At 35.2% G+C, this 24,125-nt stretch overlaps 1 protein-coding gene across 2 annotated transcripts in view; it reads right to left on the bottom strand.

Annotated features, from left to right (window-relative positions):
• SLC26A3 (solute carrier family 26 member 3) overlaps positions 1–23,228 on the bottom strand; it is a 47,169-nt gene extending 23,941 nt beyond the window's left edge. For both annotated transcript variants that reach the window (XM_074195160.1, XM_074195159.1), the window contains exons 1-11: positions 23,034–23,228; positions 22,425–22,564; positions 22,203–22,313; positions 21,870–21,991; positions 19,552–19,716; positions 17,358–17,510; positions 15,667–15,749; positions 12,666–12,813; positions 12,431–12,544; positions 12,249–12,326; positions 9,165–9,260 (exon numbers count right to left, since the gene is read on the bottom strand). In XM_074195160.1, the coding sequence (XP_074051261.1) occupies positions 9,165–9,260; positions 12,249–12,326; positions 12,431–12,544; positions 12,666–12,813; positions 15,667–15,749; positions 17,358–17,510; positions 19,552–19,716; positions 21,870–21,991; positions 22,203–22,313; positions 22,425–22,564; positions 23,034–23,161 (1,338 nt within the window). In that variant the 5' untranslated portion in view covers positions 23,162–23,228. The remainder of the gene's footprint in view (positions 1–9,164; positions 9,261–12,248; positions 12,327–12,430; positions 12,545–12,665; positions 12,814–15,666; positions 15,750–17,357; positions 17,511–19,551; positions 19,717–21,869; positions 21,992–22,202; positions 22,314–22,424; positions 22,565–23,033) is intronic.
• Between the last annotated feature and the right edge of the window lie 897 nt (positions 23,229–24,125).

The raw sequence follows: 24,125 nt of genomic DNA, 5'->3' as shown, positions 1-24,125 counted from the left end.
AACAACATACAAACTATACATTAAAAGAATGATAAAACTCCATCAATCAATGTTGAGAATGAGAACAAATGTAGTTATTTTTCATTTTTTGTCAAGCTCAATAAATATTAACTCATATGCATCATTTTTATGCTATTTATCCTAATAGGAGAGAGAAAATTTTTTTTTGCTTAAAATGCTCAATACAGTAGAATTTTAATTATATAGCTAAGGTTAATACAGATCCTATTTGAACAAATTATTTCTATGGCACCAAAAAACTTGAAAAATCTGAGTTAAAGAGATCGTAGTGGTCATTTGATCCAATTCCTCTTCTACTCTCTCCTCCTGCCAAAACTATAGGTAGGATAAGGGAAACTGGGGTATTTTCCAAGAGTGCTGAAATTTAGAGGTCATTTTAAATGCTTGAAGTAATTAAAGTAGGAATTTATCAGAGAGCACAGGTCTAAAGTAAGTTCTTCTTTGACCAGTCTCTGCTCTTCACTTTCAAGCTAAAACTCCTTAATTTATGGGATTCTCTGTCTATGAAGATTGTTTCTCCTTTTTAGCACATTTGCAAGTGTGTGTTGTAATGCTGGCCTTCGGTGCAAAAATGGCTATTTCAATCTGAGAGTGGAACCAAGATGATGGAGTAGAGAAAGCACTCAGCTGAACTTTCTTTTTTTTTTGGCAAGGCAAATGGGGTTAAGTGGCTTGAACTCAGGTACTCCTGACGCCAGGGCTGGTGCTCTATCCACTGCACCACCTAGCCACCCCTCAGCCGAACTTTTTTAACATTCCCCTCCAAATAACTTTAAAATAATTCCTCAAATTGAATTCTGGAGTGACAGAGCAAAACAGAAGGTTTATGTGAAACATTTTTCCAACCCAAGACAACTTGGGTTGTCAGAGAGATCTGTGATGTGGGTTCAAAGGCTAGTCTCAGTCCCATGGATAAAATACAAGTTGTGGGACTGAGGGTGACAACAGAAGCAGTGGCAGCTTCAGGAGCTCTCAAGTCAGAAATGGTAAGAGGACCTGGCAATTGGTTAGAAAATTAAAGGGGATCTCTGTATTAGCACTGGACACAAGATCAGAAGCTGTTTTGATAAATCATTGCCAAATCCACTTTTGGGTCATAGTTAAAGGGTAAAGAGGAACACTTTGCTCAAGGGAGCAAGGGCCCTGAGGAACCACTATCACTTCTACCCCAAGGGATCAGGAATCCTGAGGAACAGTATCATTTTTGGTCACAAGCAAACAGGAGTCTAGTGGAGCAACATTAATTACAATTCTTTCCTTAGTGAGAAACAGAATGCAGCTCAGGAGACCAATAATCATACCTCTTCTTAGATCACACTGAAACATCCAACCCCCCAAAACAATGAAAACAGTAATGTGGAAAAAGCCTGAAACTTGAGACAGTCTGTGTCCCCCTGCCCATCTCCACCCTTTCACTGGGATCAGAACTCAACCTTAAGATTCCAAATCATGAAGTAGGCTAGGAAAAACAAGCAACAACAGAAGCAACAATAAACCTGACCATAAGAAGCCATTATCGTGACAAGACATAACATTAAAGAAGAAGACAATGAAATCACAACTACAAGAAAAACTTCAAAGAACAATGTGAATTGGACACAAACTCAATAAAAATTCCTGGAGGAGCTAAAAAATGATTTTCAAAATTATATAAGAGTGGTAGAGAAAAAATTAGGTAATGAATTGAGAGTAAAGGAAAAAAATTATAAAAAGACACATAGTAGCTTGGTAAAAGAGAGATTAAAAAAAAACAAAATTGACCAAAGGTACAAAAAAGGTACAAAGGCTCACTTAAAAAAATAATTTCTAAGGTCACAGACACTCAAGAGAAACCAACCAACACAACCTTCTGGCCAGCTCAGTTGGAGTTACTAAACCCAGTGAGTAAAGCCTCTAGGGATCTCAACACCAAACCTCTGTGAACCAGCCCCTTGCCAACATAAGGTCTTAGTAAAATGAAGAAAGGCCAAAAGAAAAGGGGGTCCACAGAAAAATTCCTAGAAGGAAAAGACCCTAACTCAGAGAGACCCAGAACCTCTGAGGAGAATATGATCTGGTCTCCAGCATAGAAAGACTTCCTTGAAGAAATCAGGAAGGAGTTTAAAAATCAATTGGAAGATTTGGGAGAGACAACACCTTGCAACAAGAAAATAAATGATTGGAAAATACAATTAGACAAATACAAAAAGAAAATAATTCACTCAAAACCTCAATTAGTCAAATGGAAAACTCTTTCAAAAATAGAATTGACCAATTGGAAAAGGATTTGCAAAAAGGAAATGAAGAAAATTCTTCTCTAAAAAAAGAATGGAGTCTGTGGAAACTAATGATTTCATGGGACAGCAAGAGCCTGTTAAACAAAACCAAGAAATAAAATAAAAAATAGAAGAAAATGTAAAATATCTCATTAGCAAAACCACTGACCTTGAGAACCAATGGAGAAGGGACAACCTAAGAATTATAGTTCTTCCTGAAAATATTGAAGAGAAAAAAAAAGCCTGGACTTCATATTACACGATTTAGTGATAGAAAACTGCCCTGATATCATGGAACCAGAGGACAAAATTGTTATTAAAAGAATACGTCTATCCCCTCTGGAAAGAGATCCTAAAATGAAAACACCAAGGAATGTTGTGGCCAAATTCCAGAACTATCAGATAAAAGTGAAAATCCTGAAAGCAGTCAGGAAAAAAACAATTTAGATACCAAGGAGCCATAGTAAGGATTATGCAGGACCTGGCTGCAGCAACTTTAAGTAATTAAATGGCTTGGAATGAGATATACTGAAGAGCAAGGGAGCCTGGAATGCAGCCAAGAGTCCACTACCCAGCAAAGATGAGCCTTCTCTTCTAGGGGAAAGGATGGACATTTAATGAAATGGGAGTCCATGGTTTCCTGATGAAAAGATCAGAGCTTAATAGAAAATTTGGACATCAAACAGGAGGCTCAAGAGACACATTTTTAAAAGGGGGGGGCACTAAGAAAAAGCAAACTGCTATCCAATAAGATGAAACTGGCTATATACCTACTTGGGAGAAAGGTTCTCATAACTCTTGAGAATTGTAACTCTGTTAGAAAGAATATACTTAGCCAGAGGTGATGTACACTCATGACTTTTCTGTGACCCAGATAGAATGATTTAAAAACAAAATCTCCTTAAAAAGGGGGACAGTAAGGAGACAGGAAGAGGGAGGAGATTGAATGGGGGGTAAATCTCATTACATTAAGAGGTACAAAAGACCTATTGTAATAGAGGAGAAGAAGGGAGAAGCTGAGAACCACCTGAATCTTCCTCTCATCAGACTTGGCTTAAAGTTAACTTACACAAACACTCAGTTAAGAAATTTATCTTACATTTCAAGTATTAAAAGGGGAAAAGGGGAAGGAGGAGACAGGGAGGAGGAGAAAAAAGGGGAACTAACAGAAGGAAGGGAAGGAAGAAGGGGAAAAGGGAAAGGGGAAGGAAAGGAGAGGGGGGGATTGATATAGGAGGGCAGACACACTGAAGGTGGCGGTATCCAGAAACAAAATACTGGGGAATATGGATAAAGGGGGAAAAATACAAACAGAGGGAAGATAGCATGGAGGGCAATAAAGAGTTAGTAATTATAACTTTGAATGTAAATGGGATGAACTCTCCCTTAAAACATAAGCAAATAGAAGGATATTATTTCTTTCTTATCACATTCAACTTAGATCATTGTATACCATAGAAACATTGTAAAGACTAAGAGACTGCCTTCTGTGGGTGGGGGGAATGAAGATTGGGGGAAAATTGTAAAACTCAAAATAAATAAAAAAATCTTAAAAAAGAGAAAAAAAATTCTAAAAAAAATTAGGTATCTGGAAGCTAATGACTCCATCAGACACAAAGAAACAAAAAAAATTTTAAAGAATGAAAAAATAGAAGAAAATGAAGTATCTCATTGGAAAATCAACTAACCTGGAAAATAGATCAAGAGAATTATTGAACTTCCTAAATGCTACGATAAAAGAAAGAGTCTAGACATCATATTTCAATAAATTATAAAATTGTTATCTTAGAGCAAGAGAGTAAAATAGAAATAGAAAGAATCCAAAGCTCACCAGATGAAAGAGATCACAAAATGAAAACTTCCAGGTATATTATAACCAAATTCTAGTGCTTCTAAATCAAAGAGGAAATACTCCAAGCAGTCAGAAAAAAAATAATTCAAATACCCTGGAGTCACAGTCAGGATCACATAAGATTTAGCAGCTATCACTTTAAAGGAGCAGAGAGCTTAGAATACAATAGCCTAGAACAGGGCTGTCCAATCTTACTTTTAAAATTTTTCACTGAAACACTAGACAATATATTTTGATTTGCCATTTAAGTGAGAGATCCTGGTAGCTTGGCTTTGTTTACTAAAGCATTTAGCAAATCCACAGAGAGGCCACATTTGGACAGCCCTGGTCTAGAAGACAAAAGAGTTGGGATTACAACTGAGATTTCTAGTAAAAATGAGTATAATCCTTCAAGGGAAAAATGTATATTTAATGAAATAGAAGATTTTCAAGAATTCAGGATAAAAAGACCAGAGCTGAAAAGAAAATTTGGCTTTCATATATAAGACTCAGAGAAGTGTAAAAAGGAAAACAAGAAAGAGAAATCATATGGGATTCAATAAAGTTAAACTGTTTACATGCCTATATGGGAAGATGATTTATATAACTCCTAAGAATTTTATAAATATTAAAGCCTCTAGAAGGATTATCTATAGAAAGAGGGCATCTTAATGAGGCAATTATATTGAGATGATGTAAAAAAATGGACAGTGGATAAAGACAGATGCCCTGTGAGATGGGGGTGGGGAAGGAAAAAGAAGAAGAATGGTGAAAATTAACTCACATAGAAAAGGTGGATAAGGGAGATCTTTTATGTTGGAGGGGGAAATAGTGGTGGTGGTAAATTGCTTGAAACATATCTAAATTGATTCAAAAAGGGTAATATATACATACACACATACAATCAATTAGTAATAGAAATCTACCTTATACAACAGGGAAATAGAAGGGAAAATGGATAAGAGAAAGTTGTGTGTGTGTGTGTGTGTGTGTGTGTGTGTGTGTGTGTGTGTGTGAGAGAGTGTGTAATAAAAGGATGATAGATGAAAGAAGGTAGTGGTAAGAAGGCAAAACAAACTTTAGAGGAGGGATAAGATAAAGAGAGAAATGATAGTGAGCAATAATAATTGTAAATGTGGACAGGATGAACTCATTCATTAAACACAATAGTAGAATGGATTAGAAACCAGAATCCAATAATATGTTGTTAACAAGAATCACACTTGAAACACACTTGAGAGCAAAAATACTCCCCCAAAAGACCTAATAAAAGGGATAAAATGAGAAAGTATATCTTGCTAAAAGAACATAGACATGAAGCAATATGAGTGTTAAACTTATTTATACACCCTATGGCATATATCCAAAAATTAGACAAACTATTAGTTTTATTTGATTTTCTCCATTGAAAACTAGATAAATCCAATTATAAAATGAACAAGGAAAAAAGTTAAGGAAATGAGTTGAATCTTAGAAAAGTAACTGGAGAAAACTGAATGGGAATGAAAAGATGTATATGGCATCTCCAGAAACATTGAAAATGTAATAGGACATAAAAACCCCACACTCAAAGGAATAAAAGCAGAAATATTAAATGCACCCTTTTCAGACCAAAGAGCTATAAAAATTCCATTCAAAAGGGAGCTGAGAAAACATAGATTATAAATAAAGTGGGAACTAAATAACTTAATCCTAAAGAATGAGTGGGTTATGGAAAAAAATCACAGAGAAAATCAATAATTTCAAAAAAGTGATAACAATAAGACAATATTCTAAAATGAGATGCGCTCAAAGTACTACTTAGGGGAAATATTATTTGTTTAATTGTATCTATCAATAAAAGAGGAGAAGAACAAATCAAAGAATTGGGCATGTAACCAAAAAAATCTAGAAAAAATTCTAAATCCCCAATTAAGCACCAAAATGAAATCCTGAAAATCCATAAAATTGAGACTAGAAAAGAAAACTACTGAATTAATAAATAAAATTAGAAGTTAGTGTTTTGGGAAAATAATAAAATAGATAAATCATTGGTTAAATTGATTTTAAAAAATGCAGAAGAAAACCAAATTACTAGTATCAAAAGTAAAAAAGGATAAATGCTTCACCTATGAAGAAGAAATTAAAACACTTCTTAGGAGTTGCATTGCCCAATTATATGCCAGTAAAACTAACATGGAAATAGATGAATTTTTACAAAAATATAAACTATTTAGTTAATAACCCTATCTTAGAAAAAGAAATTAACTAAGCCATAAATAAGTTCCCTACCAAAAAAGTTTCATGATCAGATGGATTTACAAATGAGTTCTATGAAACATTTAAGAAACAATCCCAAATCTGCATAAACTATTTGGAAAAAAATAGGTAAAGAAAAATTCTAACAATTACATTTATGACATAAATATGATATTACCTACTTTCATTAGGGAGAAGAAAAACAGAAGCTAGATTTGCCCTCATTTGACAAAAATTGCTAGGAAAATTGGAAAACAATCTGGCAAAAACTAGATTAAAGTCCAACATGTCACATCATATACCAAGAATGAATCTAAATGGATAAATGATTTAGACACAAAAGGGTGATAATAACAGTATTTTATCAATATTACAATTGATATAATATTCATAATTCTGATAATAAATTATTTAGATATCAAGGATAAGTAAATTAGGAGAATATGGGAAAAATACCTGTCAGATCTATGACTAAAGGAAGAGTTTGTGACCAAACAAAAGACAGAGAGAATCATGGGAAGTAAAGTTTTGCTTACATGAAATTAAAGCCCAAACAAAACAAAAGTGGTCAAAATTAGAAGGAAAAAAGGAAACTGGGAAAATGATTGCAACAGTTTCTCTGATAAAGACCTAATTTCTCAAAAATATATAGGGAACAGACAAATTTATAAAAATAAGAATCATTCCCCAGTTAATAAATGGACAAAGGATATGAACAAGGAGTTTTTAGAAAAGGAAATCAAATCTATCAATAGTCACATGAAAAAAATTCTCTAAATCACTACTGATTAAAGAAATGCAAATTAAAACAACTGAAATACTACCTCATACTGGCCAGATTGATTAACAAGACAGAAAAGGACAATGACAAAAACTAGAGGGAAATATACAAAAATATATACACTAAGGCACTGTGGTGGAATTGTGAGCTAGTCCAACCATTCTGGAGAACAACACTATCTCTAATGGTCTATAAAACTGTGCATGCCATTTGACCCTGCTTTATTACTACTAGGTCTGTATTCCAAAAATATTTTGTTGTGGTAAAGAATGAGAAATTGAGGGGATGTCAGTCAATTGGGAAATGACTGAATAAACTGTGGTACATGATTGTGATGGAATATTATTATGCTATAAGAAATCACAAGCAGGATGGTTTCAGAAAAATCTGAAATTTATGAATTCCTGTAAAGTGAAATAAGAAAAATTGGGGTGGCTAGGTGTCACAGTATATAGAGCACCAGCCCTGGAGTCAGGAGTACTGGAGTTCAAATCTGGCCTCAGACACTTAATAATTACCTAGCTGTGTGGCCTTGGGCAAGCCACTTAACCCCATTGCCTTGCAAAAACCTAAAAAAACAAAAACAAAAAAAAGTGAAATAAGAAAAATTTATGAACTAATGGAAAGTGAAATAAGCAAAACCAAGAGAAAGTTGTATATAGTATTAATACTGTAAGGATGATTAACTTTGAAGGCTTAGCTACTTTGATCAAGACAATGATCTAAGACAATTCCAAAGAACCCATGATGAAAAATGCTATCCATCTCCAGAGAGAGGATTGATGAACTCTGAATGCAAATTAAAGCATAATTTTTTAAACATTTTGGGGGTGTGTGTAATGTGTGTGTTTACTTTTGCAATGTGGCTAATATGGAAATAGGTTTTTCATAATTCCACATGTATAATCAATATCAAAATAATTTCCTTCCCAAGGAGAGGGAGGATGAGTCAAGAGAGGGAGGGAGAGAATTTGAAACTCAAAATTTAAAAAAAAGAATGTTAAAAATTTTACATGTAATTGAGTATAGTTAATGAAACAAAAAATATTGAAAATTGCCATTTCAAACTCTGCAACCTCCTGTATGATACGCACACATGCATATGTATATATACACATATATACATGTATGTATGTATGCATCTCCTATAATAAACACACCTTTGAGGCTCATTACATAAAATAATCCATTCCATTTAAAAAAAACCCTAATTGCTACAAAGTTTAGTTTTGCATTGACCTGCTATTTCACTATAACTTCCATCCCTTGGTCCTAGTTGTTTATCCTTCATTCTTGAAGAGGTCCAATGACATCAGGAAGGTGATGTATTAACTTGCAAGTGAATTGGATAAAAGTGAGGCAGGGCTGTACGAAGTCATCAGCCTTGTTCTCTCCTCCAGGTTCATCTGAGTTCAGTGGCAAGACAATAGGGAGGATGACTGAGGATGAGCCCAGATGCAATGGGAGACCTTGCCCTTTTTGTGCTAAGATCTTTCCCAGTTATCAGTTTGTCTAAGGCAATACCCATTCAGTAATTTAAGGCTAGATAAGAATAGAGGCAAAAAATAGCTTAGTTTGCCTACTTAAAAAAAAAAACTGGGAGGGTAATACCCCCAGCGTTTCTCACCATAATAAACACAATTGCTATTTACACTCACTCTAAGCCAAAACCCCAAATGTTGGTTCATGCTCTGACAAACCTATACCATACAGAATTATAACCCCTCTTTCAAATGTAAACTAGTTTTTCAAATATTTAAAAAAGTTATCATATGTCTAGTTGATAGAAACAGGGATTCATGCGACTGATTTTCTGATAGACATTTGACATATGACCCCTCCCCCAAATTAAATCCAAACCTCATGTACCCAGATTTATGATTTAAAGACAGCTAGCAAATTAATGTAACAAACCAAAATTCCCTTTAAATTATAAATCCTGGCTTTTTTACACAAGTATGTATATATATATTATATGTTAACATAAATGGCTATCATAATTTCATTTTTAAAAAATACAAAGTTACTTTCTACTCACACAGTCATATTTGTCCTTCCTCCATAATCTGGACACTTCTGCAAACTGCATCAGCATCCCCTTTAAATTTCCAAGAGCTAAAGCTGCCAGCACAGACTGGTAAAAAGAAAAAACAGGAGATACAGTTTGTTGAGCAAATAAGTTTTCAAGATGCAAAGGCGAAGGTTAATGATAAGAGAGGGCTTTAAAGGGATAGAGGAAAACCTGTCACAGAGTAACAGCTTTTCCAATATAAATTGAGCTGTACTAGGCTTGAGACTTTGTCCTTCCTTGTACAGAAGCCTTGTTCTGATATAAAGCTTATTATAACAGCTCAATCTGTGCCACTCCTTGAGATTCCAGAGAGATTTCAACCAAAGATCTTAGTTCCTAAAAGACAGTAAATTAGCACGAGCACCATAGTTCTCTAAAGCAATGTGACCCATGATCTATTGAGGTATTCCATTTATATTTAAAAATGATTAGAAAGCAAGCTAACTATTCTATATCAGAGAAATGTTTGAGTATTTTAACTGGCTCAGATTTTGTTTATTTAGCTTCATAAATTACTTAGGAAAGAGGAGATCTTAAAATTATTCTGTTGATATTTTATCTTTGTAATGTTTTGTATTGCTTCTTCCTGTACAACATAAATTCTTTTAGGTGGAAGGGATTACTTGAATTTTTTGTCTTTATCTTCCTAATGCCATTCATAGTATCCAACACATAGTAGTTAGTGATTAATAAACAATTGTTGACTTGAATTAAATTGAATTACTTCCAATCAGGGCAGCTAGGTATTGCAGTGGATAGAGTGCTGCTCCTGGAGTCATGAAGACTCTTTTTGAACTTCCTGAGATCAAATCTAGCCTCAGATACTTACTAACTGTGTGCAAGTCACTTAACCCTGTTTGCCTTAGTTTCCTCAACTGTAAATTGAGGTGGAGAAGGAAATGGCAAACCCCTCTAGGATCTTTGCCAAGAAAACCCCCAAATAGGGTCACAAAGAGTTAGATTTAACTGGAAAAACAATTGAACAGCAATACTTCTCAAGTAAAAAAAGAGAAAATAGAAGCCACTTTTTTTTTGAAATAATTTATTCCTTGTCTTTGTGTAAAATATTAGTTGGAAGACGTAGATACTTTTGATTCAGTGATTAAACCTCAAAGAATCATAAGAATGTTATTTCTGGAAGGGAATCTTCTACTTGTTCAGTACAAAATGGAAGAGGAACTAAATGGGCTATGTTTTGTTCAGTTTAAAATTAATATCAACCAGACTGGTTTTTTGGAGGGTTAATTGAACCTAGTCATGCAGTTTGTAAGAAAAACAATATGGCTTAGTATTTCTTTGTGTGCTTATGTATGTGCCTAGATGTAGGTATACATTTGTGTTTCTGCCCTTGCGGTATTTTCCTGTGATTGCTTGCATTTCACAGGGATTTAAATTCTCTTATCTTCCTCAAGATGCATGATAGGTCCAAATGCTTTTTATTATCATCTCTCTTGCTCTCCTTATTAACCTTTTAGAAATCAGGAAGATTCCACAAACATAACATAAGAAAAGGAACATCATATTCTCAGGGGGGAAAAAAACTTGCACAGCATCCATTTCTAAAACAGACTCATCTATTGGGAGTTTCTCTGGATCATATTGAGAGGACCAGAACCTGAGGTCAGATCCACATTACAACTATTGTATAATAAAGATAAAAAATTTCTAGTTATAAATTCATCCATGTTAGTATGTCTCATTTAAAGTTTGCAAAATACTTTAGGAATGTATTCTCATCTTATCCTCATAACAAGCCCAGGAATTATTTTCCCCATTTTACAGATGAGGAGACTATTATTTTCCCCATTTTACATAAGAGAAAACTGATGGTGCTTAAATGACTTGCTCAGAGTCATAGCTAGTGAATATCTGAGCTTGGATTTGAACTCAGGTCTTTGGGATTCCAAGTCTGGCATGGCAGCCACTACATTATTTAGCTCTTATCTGCTTATGATAAAGCATTGCATTACCATCCTCTGTGTAGTAGTATCAAGTTAGCAATTTATTTAGATGTCCCATAATATGCTCAGATCATACATTTTCTATGATGTGCAATTATTTTTTTGGGTGGTAATCTGCCCCTTGAATTTTCTATTACTTTGTCAGGGTTTAATATTTACTAATGTATATTCACAATATACTTCCCCAGGAGAATGTAAGCTTCTTTGGAAAGGAAATCATTTTACTTATGTGTTTGTATACCTGGCACTTAGCACATGTTGTCTAAATTGAAGTGAGCTAGAGCAGTCTGGGAAACATTATTGCTGTTGTTGAGTCATTTTAGTCATAGCTAACTCTGACTTTTGAGATTTTTCTTGGCAAAGATACTGGAGTGGTTTGCCATTTCTTCTCCAACTCATTTTACAGGTGAGGAAACTGAGGCAAACAGGGTTAAGTGATTTGTCCAGGTTCATGAAGAGCTAGGAAGTATCTGAGACTGTATTTGAACCTGGATCTTTCTGATTCCAGAATAAAGGCTCTATCTACCATATCACCCAGCTACCCTAGGAAACATTATAGCCTAGATAAAATGTATAGAATGAATTTCAGATCTAAAATCTCTGTTTGGACCAGGATCAGGATGCTACCTCCTGTTTCTTGAATCTATTAGTCTTGGAGTCAAATCAATTCCTGAGGAGCTGGAAGGGAGTGTCCATTGAGAGGGTTGTAACTGGTAGCACCATTCCCTAACTTAGAGAAACTGATTACTTTAAGTCCTGGAAAAAGTTCACTGCAATCAATTCTTAATCAAGATCTGGAACCAAAAACTGGTCCTCCTGTCTTAACATAACATATTATACTTGGGTCTCACTGACATGGTAAGAAGAGGCATGATAATTTAGTTCGGGCATTTGCATTCCTGACATTTGTAAAATGTTGCCGGGAAAAATGAAAACAATTTGGTTGATCCAAACATTGGAATCTATTGAGACAAGAAAACCTTTAACTTCCTCCTTTTACTCTCTTGTTCCTGGGTTGATGAAGCAGTAGGGCCTTAGCTTATGAACAGAAAGAGAGATCTCTTGATGTCTCAGAGAATGAGGGAATTACCTTTTGTAGTGGATACAGGAGAAATCCAATGGCCACAATGACAATCAGAACAATAATAGCTGATAGAAACCCAGCAATCTGGAAAGTAGAAGAGTCTCATCACAAACTTGTTTAATCTTCTTGATTGTGATTTTGCTGTTAATTAATGTGCAGGTATCTTGGTAGCAAATATCTTGAAATACCTGAGTTTTGCCTCCTGTGCTTTCTTGAACACCTGATCTCGAAAGTGAAGTGCTTGCAGCAAAACCCTTGAATGATCCACCTACTATGTTGCTCAATCCAAAGGCAATTAATTCCTACAAGGAAAACAAGAAGACAATCTTATAAAAGAGTAAACAGAGTTGTTTTTGACAAAAAACAAAACAAAACAAAACTTTTTAAATTGACTTAATTAGATTCGATATGTTTTAGATTTACCTGATTTCCATTTATGCGATAATCATATTTAATAGAATATACACTTGCAACAGAAAATGCCACTGCAAATCCAACAATTGCAATGGCGAAGGCATCACCAATGCTATCTTGTAAATTGTCCATGGGGGGAAAAGAAGGTGCTTTAAACCTGAAATTGAGATTAAGGTTAAAATATTTCTTATCTCTTGAACATAAGTCCATGAAAACTTGGTAAAGCTAAAAGCACTTGAATCTGCTACTTTATTGATGTAATACTCTAAAAGTGTCCTAAAGGCAGGAGATAATCTTGCACAGTTTTCAAGTGGTCTAGGCAAAGCAATATGCTCTTAAATTTACATTCTTATAGGCTCAATTTAAAAAAAAATAAGCCTTTGAGTATGGAACCAGATATGTGATTTTTTAAAATTTATTTAAAAGCAATGATGTTAAGTGACTTGCCCAAGGTCACACAGCTAGGTAACTATTAAGTGTCTACAGGCACATCTGAACTTAGGTCCTCCTGACTCCAGGACCAGTGCTCTATTCATTGTACCACCTAGCTGCCCCAGACCTGTGATTTTATGGATATAGGGAATGTCTAACTGAAGAGACATCTACTATTCAGGTCAATACTTTCTCTTCATCTTACAATTTTTTTTAGTTTTTTGCTAGGCAATGGGGTTAAGTGGCTTGTCCAAGGTCACACAGCTAGGTAATTATTAAGTGTCTGAGGCTGGATTTGAACTCAGGTACTCCTGACTCCAGGGCTGGTGCTCTATCCACTGTGCCACCGAGCTGCCCCTATCTTACATTTTTTTTTGTTTATAAAAGAAAGATTTTGTTTATTTTTGAATTTTGCAATCCCCCCCATCTTACTTGCCTCCCCCCCCCCCACACACAGAAGGCAGTCTGTTAGTCTTTACATTATTTCCATGGTATACATTGATCTCAGATGAATGTGTTCATCTTATAATTTTAGAGCTACCTGGGGTAGTGAAAAGCTAAATAACTGTCAAGGTTCACATGGAATGTCTCAGAAGATCTGAATTCAGGGATCTCTTATTTTCAAGGCTTCTTCCCTATTCATTACACCATCATGCTCATTTTTGAGTTTAAAATTTGCAAAACAAGGTAATCCTATAGTAGCATGTATGGTGAGTGAGGGCTACTTTTAAAAAAAACAAGAAACAAATTCTTAAAAAACAAGAAAGTTGCTTGATATTCAGGAAATCATCCCATATTTTGTGAAAACAGAGTCAACCAATTAGTAGAAGAAAATTGTTGCTACACAAAATTGTTGTAGGTAGTCAAGTAGCATAATGGAAACAGGATTGGACTTGGAGTCAGGAAGACTCAAGTTCAGATTCTGTCTGAGATACCTTAATAGGTATATAACACTGGACAAGTTAAAACCTCTCTATGTCTCAGTTTCTCCACTGGTAAAATGGAGCTAATAATTTCACTTACCTCACAGGGATGTTGTGAGGATCAAATGAGATATCAGGTAAACATTTTAATAAACCTCAAAATGCTATGTGAATGGGGACTATGAATATTATACTCAGTCAATTGGGGCAGCTGTGTAGAGCAGTGGATACAGTATGGGTCTGGGAATTTGGAGGATCTGAGTTCAAATCTAGCCTCAGATATCTTCTATTGTATGACCCTGGGCACTTCACTTAACCTTGCTTACCCCCCCCCCCCCAATTTTCTGGGGGGAAAAAAGAGAATAGAGGGGAGAAAGATAGCAAACAAAAATCAGAATGGATGCTGAATGTTTTTTCTTTTTCTAACCAGCTTACATTTATATACTACTCTACCAGTTTACAAAGCAATTTACATACATTATTTCATCAGATTTCCACCTTCCCCAAACCCTAGAAGGTAGGCAGTTATATACGTAATTACCAACTAAGTTATATACGTAATTACCAACTACCATTTAGATGAGAAAAGTCAACCTCAGAAAAGCAAAGAGATTTACCCAAATTCACGATTGGCATATGAAAGAGACCAAAAAATGGATTCAATTTTTTTTCCTTTGGGTTCAAGATTATTGTTTTCATGTCATGGTTGACCTTAAATATTTTAAAATGCATAATTGATAACATATCTTAATAAAATGGACAGAATAAATTTAATACACATCCAAATTTCATACAATGATTGTGACTTGTATCTTCTATACTTTTTTCCAATGATTGCAAATGCTTTGCCAATATTTTAGGGTTTAGGTTTTTGAGGTTTTTTGGACTGCTTTTATTTCAAAAAAAATTTATTTTTTCTTCTTTCCCAAGAACAAAGAAAAACATCATTTACCCCCTACCCCCACTACCCCTGCTATCCTTAATAAATATGTGTGGTCAAACACAATGCATTCCCACAGTGGCTATATTCCTAAAATAGATGTCTCAATCTGCATTTTAAACCCCAAACCTCTCTATTAGGAGGTGAGTTCTTCCTTAGTTTGCTGGAATAGTTTTGCCAATGTTTTCAAAAAGAACTTCAGAAAGGACATCTTGAGCCTATTGCTGAAGCAGCATCAGATTATTTCTTACTTGTCTCTTTTGAACTTAAAGAACTTGGTTGTGGTAACTTAACCAAAACACTCTATGTTGTTTACAGTAATTTGTTAATGGGACCTGATTTTGTTTGATTCTTCTTCATGAAAAGGTAATTTATTTTGTCTATTCCTATTCTTTAGATGATTTCAAATTTTGCTTGTTTATGGGTCCTTGAACAGGCTCCTATCCAACTGGCCAATGTGTCCCTTTGTAAGAAGTTATCTTGATGTATGAAAAAATGGGGTTTTCCAAAAAAGCATTTTATGATTTCTCCTTTCTTTCTTATTCTTATAGTCAATCATGGAAGAGATCAAAAGGAGTGTCTTGTGATAATGAAATGACTGGTGACAGGGCTTTGACAATATTGTTTTCTATTTTAAATTATTTATCTGTGAATAATTCTACTATTTAAGCCAAGGATTGTGCTTGGGAAGGATCTCTTAAAAGAACATACTTACCCAGTGTTCATCTCACCAACCACTGCCACCTTAAATTTTTGTTCAAAATTAAAACCATAGGACACTCCTGCTGCAATGACTGTCTGAAAAAAATACCCACAATAGAACAAATTAGCCACATTAGAACCTTATGACCTAAGTAAGAGTCTGTTTTTCATTTGGTTTCACTTTCTATCCTCATCTTTGCATTTTTTTCTTTTTGATGCATGGAAGGGCAGAAAATATTTCTTTTCTTGTAATGGGATCCAAATTCTCAGTTCCCTAGGGTGAATTTTCTTAGGGGTGCTAAATCAAAATCCTTTTCTTTTTCCCTTGCCCTTTGAATTGGTCCCCCAAATACACCTACAAATAATGCTTTCCCATCTAGCAATGTTAGTTTTCACAGTATTAGTTCTATCTTCCAAACTTTGGCATTGCAAAACATTTCTGTTATATTTTATTTGCTGGTGGCTATGCAGCAAGAATTATTATTAATATTTATTAAATAACAGGTAGCATGTATAGCAGATAGAGTGATTATATATACATAAAAATAAAATCAGGAATGTGTATACATATGTGCAATTAGATCAGGAAGACAGAGAAATAGATAGCTAGGTAGCTAGATAGAATAGATAGAAATATTTGGGTCCAGATTTTGTCTCTGACACTTATTGATCATGTGACTAGGAGCAAATTCCTTAGCCTCCACAATGCAGTAGGATTTTGCTGTGTCACAGAGAGCTGAGATCTGGCTTGGTATGGAGAAGTACCTATACTGAGAGTCTCACACTGCTAAAATCACAGATCCTTTGTACATTTGCCTATTTATTAAATGTTAACAACAAATTAATTATTGTGCACAAGACATTTTAAAGACATAGATCCTGAATTCTAAGAGATTATATTTTATAGGTCAAAGGAAGTTCAAAATGGGCACACTTGCATCCATGATGGTTCTCTCACATTTTGAATTATTTGTGTCATGTAGAGGGATGTAGCAAGAGTAGCCACTCAGTATTGAGAAATATGTTAAAGGATCAAAGAAACCCCCAAATTAAAGAAAACTCTTAAGAGATTTCAGAGAACATGACCATTGAAATAGATGCCAGAATCAAGAGTTCTGCTCTTATAAACATAAAACTACACTTCAAAAGATGTACTTCTTATTTTATGAAAGGATAATTTAGTCTGTATACAGGGAACCATTTAAAGAACTTTTCCGAAATTTGAGAATTAAAAATAACTGATATGGAAATAAAATTTTTCCCCTTAATTATGTTTTGCCATATATATTTTCAGCTAGGACAGTGAGTCCAGAATCATGGAAAAAGTTATTAAATCTTGAATTACACATGAATAATAGATTTAGCTCTTGGTGGGACCTTAGAAATCATCTAGTACTATTCCTTCCTCTTACAGGTGAAGAAACTGATCTCTAGAGAAGACAAATGATTGTCCAAGGTCAGATAGGTAGCAAGTATCAGAGTCAGGATTTGAATCCGAGTTCTTTGACTTCCTCTGATCTGTAGACTTTCCCCAGTGCTACAGACTTGCAGTATATTTGTATGTTGGGGGCTCATGAGATTCCCAGGTCTACTAATGCCTCAGGGTCATACATGCATGTATAAGTTACAGAGAATTTGTATAAACTACGAATATCAATATTAATTAGTAGTTCTAAGAAAGGAGGCATTCTGATAAACACTTACCATGATGAGTTCAATTGGAATGGCTACTGGAAGTTTGTTTTTGCATCTCTGATTTATTTCTTTAACTATGAACACAATTACCAGTATTATGAGGGATGTCACAAGATCCGCAATATTAGTCTTCCTAATTTGTGTGAAGATAGATTTCAGGACCTAAAAAATGGGAAAAAAACAGCTCTGGAATTATATTATCTTTACTCAAAACAATGAGCTACATTTTTTTTCCAAAAAGAGAAAAAGAAGCCATTTGAAGAACAACAACAAATGGAGAATGAATCTGCTCTCAGGCTAACTGGGAACTCATATAGATGACAATTAGTATGTAGATGGCAGAAAAAGACCCAAAGTATCAATCACAAGGTAAGGCTAAATTAGCATCCTGGAGCAGTTCCAAAAATTCCTGTTGAAGATCATTTTGACAGAAGATAAATTCCATGGATATGTTTACATTTATTTTTGCTCTGCTTTTATGCCTTCACAGGTATATTTCTTTGTTTCTTAATTATTTTGTATTCTCCTGTGGAAAATTGGAGCCTCGGTTTCTTTTAGAATGTATCCTTTTTAGTTTATCTCTTTAAAATACCCAAGTCATCATTTCTAACATCCTCTAGTCTCCAAAATTTGGAAACCAGTGTCCTGTATGGTAAAGTAGAGCCAGAAGTAGACAGTTAATTAGTAACACATCTCTACTCCTGGGAGCCCTTTGGCTTCTAGTTCTGGTGGAGGCAGAGTGACTGGATTAGTTCATGATGGTCTGGTTTGACCAAAAGTAAAATTATATCCAAAATAGTTACCTTTGAATCCCTAACACTTGAATGAATTATAAAGGATGACTCAAGAACAAATACATTTGTCCTCCAATGGGGAAGACTAACAGTTGAATCAGATCTCTCAAAGCAAATTCATTTATTTGTGAATTAGGAAATGAATATTTGAAAGGAAATATTTTTGACTTGATTAAATTAGCAGTATTTGTCTGCCAGCTAGGAAACACGATGGATAAACTTATCTTCCTGAGTTCAAATGGAGCCCCAGATACTTATCAGCTGTGTGACCCTGGTGAAGTCACTTAGTCCTATTTGCCTCAGTTTCTTTATTTGTAAAATTATTTGGAGAAGGAAATGGAAGCCACTCCTGTATTTTTGCCAAGGAAACTCCAAATGGGAACATGAAGAATGATATGCCCCCCAAAAACCACCGATCAAATTTAAAAACATAGTGGAAATTATTAAGGATTTGAAAATTAATGCACATTGAATCTCCCCCTCCCAGTTTTAGAATACTCAAGAATTGAGGTTAAGAGATATGATTTTAAATTGCTATTATTAATTAAAAGTGTTCTATTAATAATAATATTCCACTAAGGATTAGAACACAAATTATAGTGATTTAAATTTGCCTTTCTTGGTTCTGATTCTTCTTTTACTATTCTAATAATAGTAACCCACACTTTTTTTTTGGTTTTTGCAAGGTAATGTGGTTAAATGACTTGCCCAAGGTCACACAGCTAGGTAATTATTAAGTGTCTGAGACTGGATTTGAACTCAGGTCCTTCTGACTCCAGGGCAGATGGTCTATCCACTGCACCACCTAGCTGCCCCAACCCATACTTATATAACACTTTAAGTTCTATGAAATGCAAAACAGAAGTATTATTATCCCCTTTAGAAGCTTAGTCTAAATGGCTTACTGATGATTATGAAGTTAGAGTAAAAATTAAGATTTGAACTCATCCTCTTACTCCAATGACTGCAGTGCTTTTTCCAATATAACTCACTTTTCTATTAATATCTATTCCCATATGATTTGTAGATACAATTGTCCTTGTTTATTGCACTACTTGCCATCTGCCATCCTTTGGTCTAAATTAACTCTAGAGGCTTCCCACTTTTTTTTTTAGGTTTTTTCAAGGCAAATGGGGTTAAGCGACTTGCCCAAGGCCACACAGCTAGGCAATTATTAAGCGTCTGAGACCGGATTTGAACCCAGGTACTCCTGACTCCAGGGCCGGTGCTCTATCCACTACACCACCTAGCCATCCCTGAAGCTTCCCACTTTCACAGTGAGAAATGGGGAAAAAAAGAATACAAAGGATCAGACCCATATGGAGTTAAAAGGTTAGGGAAAACATAGAGATTTAGAGTAGGAAGCAATTTCTTAGGAAAAGAAATAATAAGACTGGGGAAATACTTACTTTGATAATTGAAAAAGGGTCAGTGTGTGGCTCAACTTGGAGCTGAAGTATAAATTTCAGCTGGGACACCAGAACATGAATTGCTGCAGCTGTTGTGAAACCACTAATTAGGGACTCGGATAAGTAGATAACTAGGAATCCAACCTGCAATATTCCCAGGGCCAGCTGAAAAGGAAGGTCACAAAGGCATCATCAATACTAATGCCAGGTTATCCCAGCAACCTAAAGGATCAACAAATACCATTGAGAACAAAAAGGTATGAATTGAAATAAAAATCCAAATTCTGGTATTATGACTATAGGGAATAGTATCATTACAGGCTTCCCCTCTCCCTTGGTACATTTCACCATTTTCAAATGGAGTACATAATCTTAGCATTAACAAGCTATAACGGGGGTGGCTGGGTGGCTAGGTGGTACAGTGGATAGAGCACCGGCCCTGGAGTCAGGAGTACCTGGGTTCAAATCCGGTCTCAGACGCTTAATAATTGCCTAGCTGTGTGGCCTTGGGCAAGCCGCTTAACCCCATTGCCTTGCAAAAACCTAAAAAAACCCCAACTAAACACAATATTTCATGCTTTTATATACAATCTTCTTTTTTAGTTCCTTAAAATTTTCAGATTTACTGATAACTAAGTTCATAATAATAGAGGAAAATTGTTTAAAGAGAGAACTTGCTCTGTAGCTATGCCTTTTTATCTTTCACAAATAATTTTTTATAATAATAACTTGCACCTATATAGTGTTTTAAAGTTTACCAAGCACTGCATATGTTCTCTCATTTAATCTTCACAACAACCTTGGAAAGTATATACTGTTATTATTTTCATTTTACAATTGAGGAAACTAAGGCAAACAAAGGTTTAGTGAAACTTTTGTATATGATCAATGCAGCTAGCAAATATCTGATATGAGATTTTAACTCATTTTTCTGATTCTAAGTCTAGCACTGTTTCACTTAGATGACAAACTTATCTAAATATTAGTTTTTTTGGATATCCATAAGACTTAGCTGTGATGCTGTCGAGTGTGTGTTTGTGTGTGTGTGTGTGTGTACGCATGCACACACCTCTTAAAGTCTCCTGAGCCAGTTATCTCCTTAAATAAAAATTCAAAGCTGCACATCCTTGGGCATCCAGAATGCCCAGTCTTTGGGGGTTTTCTTTTCTTTTCTTTTTTAGTTTTTTGCAAGGCATTGTGTTTAAGTGACATTAAGTGTCTGAGGCCAGACCTGAACTCAGGTACTCCTGACTCCAGGGCCGGTGCTCTATCGAATGCTCCACCTAGCCACCCCTAGAATGCCCAGTCTTAACTAGAGATTGCCAGGGTTAATGCCCCAAGGCATATGTATTTAGCATTAAACAGATGAGTTTCTCAATTCTTGCCATGATATGATCACTCTTCTGCACACTGGACTTTTTCTGAAAAGCAATGTGAACCGCTTGCCACAAGATGAAGTTTGGACATATTCATAAATATGGTTTTTGCAAGTTGTCCAAATGACTGTTTCCCTGTGGGCTACATTGTTTATGTATTTGTGGCAATTTCCTTTTAAAAAAAACACTAAATGTCTTAACTAATGACACTAATCCAAGGCTTGGGCAAAGTCTGAATGTCTCTATGTCATCTTTAATATAATTTTACAAGTTGGCTTTTCTTTCAGTTGTTTCATTGATTTTCACTTGGGTGTTATATTGTATAAAAGATTTCAAACTTTAGCTGCAAAATTAATAATATGTTCAAAATCATATTTTGAACCTCAGTTCCATTTCTACTAGGACTGAGTGATGGAGGATTTATACCAGGACATCAACTTTTTTTCCTTTGGGAAGGATACACTTCTTCCCCAAGTGCTCTTCTGACTTGCTTTGGTCCTGTGTCACATTAACTCCAAAATAATTCTGTCCTTCCCTCAGAACTCAGTTTTTCCTTGAGTCCCATACCCCAACACCATTTTCCCTACCCTGCCATCTTTTCCCTTCATTTGTCTCTTCCCAAAATTTGTATGATTGTTCTCAACTGGGGTGGATTGACCTCAGTGTTCTCTGCTCTAAACTGTCCCCAAGTGCCAGAATTATCAGTTACATCCTTCATTGATAGCATTTGCAAACTCATCCCTTAGCTTCAGAAAATACTGATACTTCTAGACTTATTTTGTTAAGTAATATTGGGGATAAAATTCAGGGTAAAGTGGAGGAAATAGGTAATTTTTGGAATTAGCTCTGGGGGGGGGGGGGAACCAATAACAACTTGGGACAAGTGACCAGTTAGCTTTATTTCAAAGTAGTTTGAAATAGGTTTCACATGATAATACTGACCTGAATAATTCCAGCTAGAATGGTGATGGCAGCAGCTACGGCCACTTTATCAGAATTTGGATTGATATTAGCTTTCTTTACAACTACTGCTCCCACCATCATGCTCAAAATTGGAAAAGGACCTAATTGACATTAGAGATTTATTATGATTAGAAACTGCTTCTTGAAAATGTAATTATCATTTAAATGCAATTTAAGACATATTTCCATTTGTAACCCCTATTCTTCCACAGAGCACCAAATGACATATTTTGAAGCGATTGAAATGGATGGTTAATTAAAAGCAAGAAAGCAAATAAGAAGGTAAACTCTCTTCATGATGACTTCACTTACCGACAGATATGTGTCTAGATGTACCAAAGAAGAAGTAGACGATGACTGGGAAAAACGCCGCATAAAGCCCATAAATTGGGGAGATGTCTACCAGCAAAGCAAAAGCCATACCTGCAAGTACATAATATAAGGAAGCTCTGTTACATTAAACAACTGGAATCTTAGGCTACATTCTCATCAAAGTCAATATGCATTTGGTATTCAGACTTCATAGTAGATTACCTTGTAGTACAGCTACTAGCCCAGTGCTGATGCCAGAAACAATATCACTGAGCAGCCATTCCTTTAGACGATATGAAGGTAACCAAGAGGCTATAGGGAATAAAGAAAGGGCAAATTTCTTGGCCTTTTGTGAGGAACACCTGAAAATATTTTAAAAAATCATGGTCAGCTAATAGCTTATCTCAAATCTGAGTTTGATCACAGTTGGACAAATTAAAGTTTATTAGAAAAGATTAAATTATGCCAAAGATTAAGCTGAGGCATACCTCTGCTATCTCCCATATCTTAACCCCCCCCTTTCCCCTCCCTTCACCCCCTACCTCCATCCCCCAACCCTCTAACCCCCAGCAAGACTTTATTTCTTCCTGGTAGTGAAATATGCTTCTGTTGATATTCATTCTCTTACAACTGGTTTATCTCTTTGGAGAGATTGTGTTGAGAGCCAAGAGGGTGTTGACTTTAGAGGCTATCTTTGTAACTCTAGTAGGTGGTAGGAAAGTTAGGATTCCAGTGGAAAAAAACCCACAGGAAACAGTCAGAGCCAAAAAGAAGTTAAAAGCTCAGAACCCTCACCCTCATTAAGTATCCAAAACTTAAGATATTGCTTACCTACAACCTCTCCTGAAATACTGCAAAATTGTCTTTTGGTTTCTTCTCAGCTTATGTTCTTCACCAAAAGCATTATGTGAATACACTTGTCTGGCCACAACATATTGATTCCCCATGGGCTCAACCATTTTGCTTTTCTTATCTTGAGCTAAAGGCAGATGTCTCTGGAAACTGGTGTCGGATGCTTCTCCTTACCTTTAGCTGGTTAAAAGTTCTGAAAATAAACAACCAAACCTGCTTCTTAAATAACTCAGAGAAAATGTGATGCAATTTACAGATGAGTGAACTCCGAACTGAATGTTACCACCTTTTGAGATCAAAAGAAGCTGGATTAAGGAACTGAGATTGTGTTTTACTATAATGATATTCCTCTTTACTCCAGTGAACAGTGCTTACCCTACTCCTCTGGGGTAAGCAAACAAGGTCCTTTTGAAAAAGACTGCCAAAAAGCACAAAATTTGGACTCAGTTTGCTCATCACTGAGTCAATTTTTTACCTTTTCATCAAATAAAGGTACTGATTTTTTTATTTAAAAGAAAACTTTCCAGAGTTGTGATGTTAAGATATAGAACAGAATAAAGACATAAATGCAACTTAGTGAATCCAACCCAAATTAGAGATGTTCTAATATCTTTATTTTCCTTTTTAAGGTATATTTCATCTATAAAACTTTTGCTTGGTTTTCAAGTCATTTTCTTGTTGTTGACTCTGAGAATTGAAGCAGAGTCAGGGAACTGTATTTTATATTTATCTTATAGATGAGGAGCAGGAAGAGACCAAATAACTTGACCATAATGACAAATGATCAATGAAGATTTTTCTTCAAGTGGAAATTCAGGAAATAAAAAGATAAGAATTTCTGGGAACCAGTTCTCTAAACAGAGTTAGAAGAAAAGTAGCTTCATTATCTTTATGTTAGTGTTGCAGAAGTAAACTCTGCTTGCTGCTTCTTTAGATCCACATTCCTTCCTAGTGAAGTAGATTAGACACTAAACAAGTTCCTCTTCTCTTTTATAATATATTTTTCTTTTCTGTAGATGTTTGGGGCCTAGGTCTTGATGTCTGGTTATAGAACGGACCCTCAACAATGAA

The sequence above is a fragment of the Macrotis lagotis genome, chromosome 7, assembly GCF_037893015.1.
Source record: "Macrotis lagotis isolate mMagLag1 chromosome 7, bilby.v1.9.chrom.fasta, whole genome shotgun sequence".
NCBI classification, from domain to species: domain Eukaryota; kingdom Metazoa; phylum Chordata; class Mammalia; order Peramelemorphia; family Peramelidae; genus Macrotis; species Macrotis lagotis.
The sequence above is the reverse complement of the archived record's forward strand: the minus strand, read 5'-3'. Positions and strand labels throughout refer to the sequence as shown.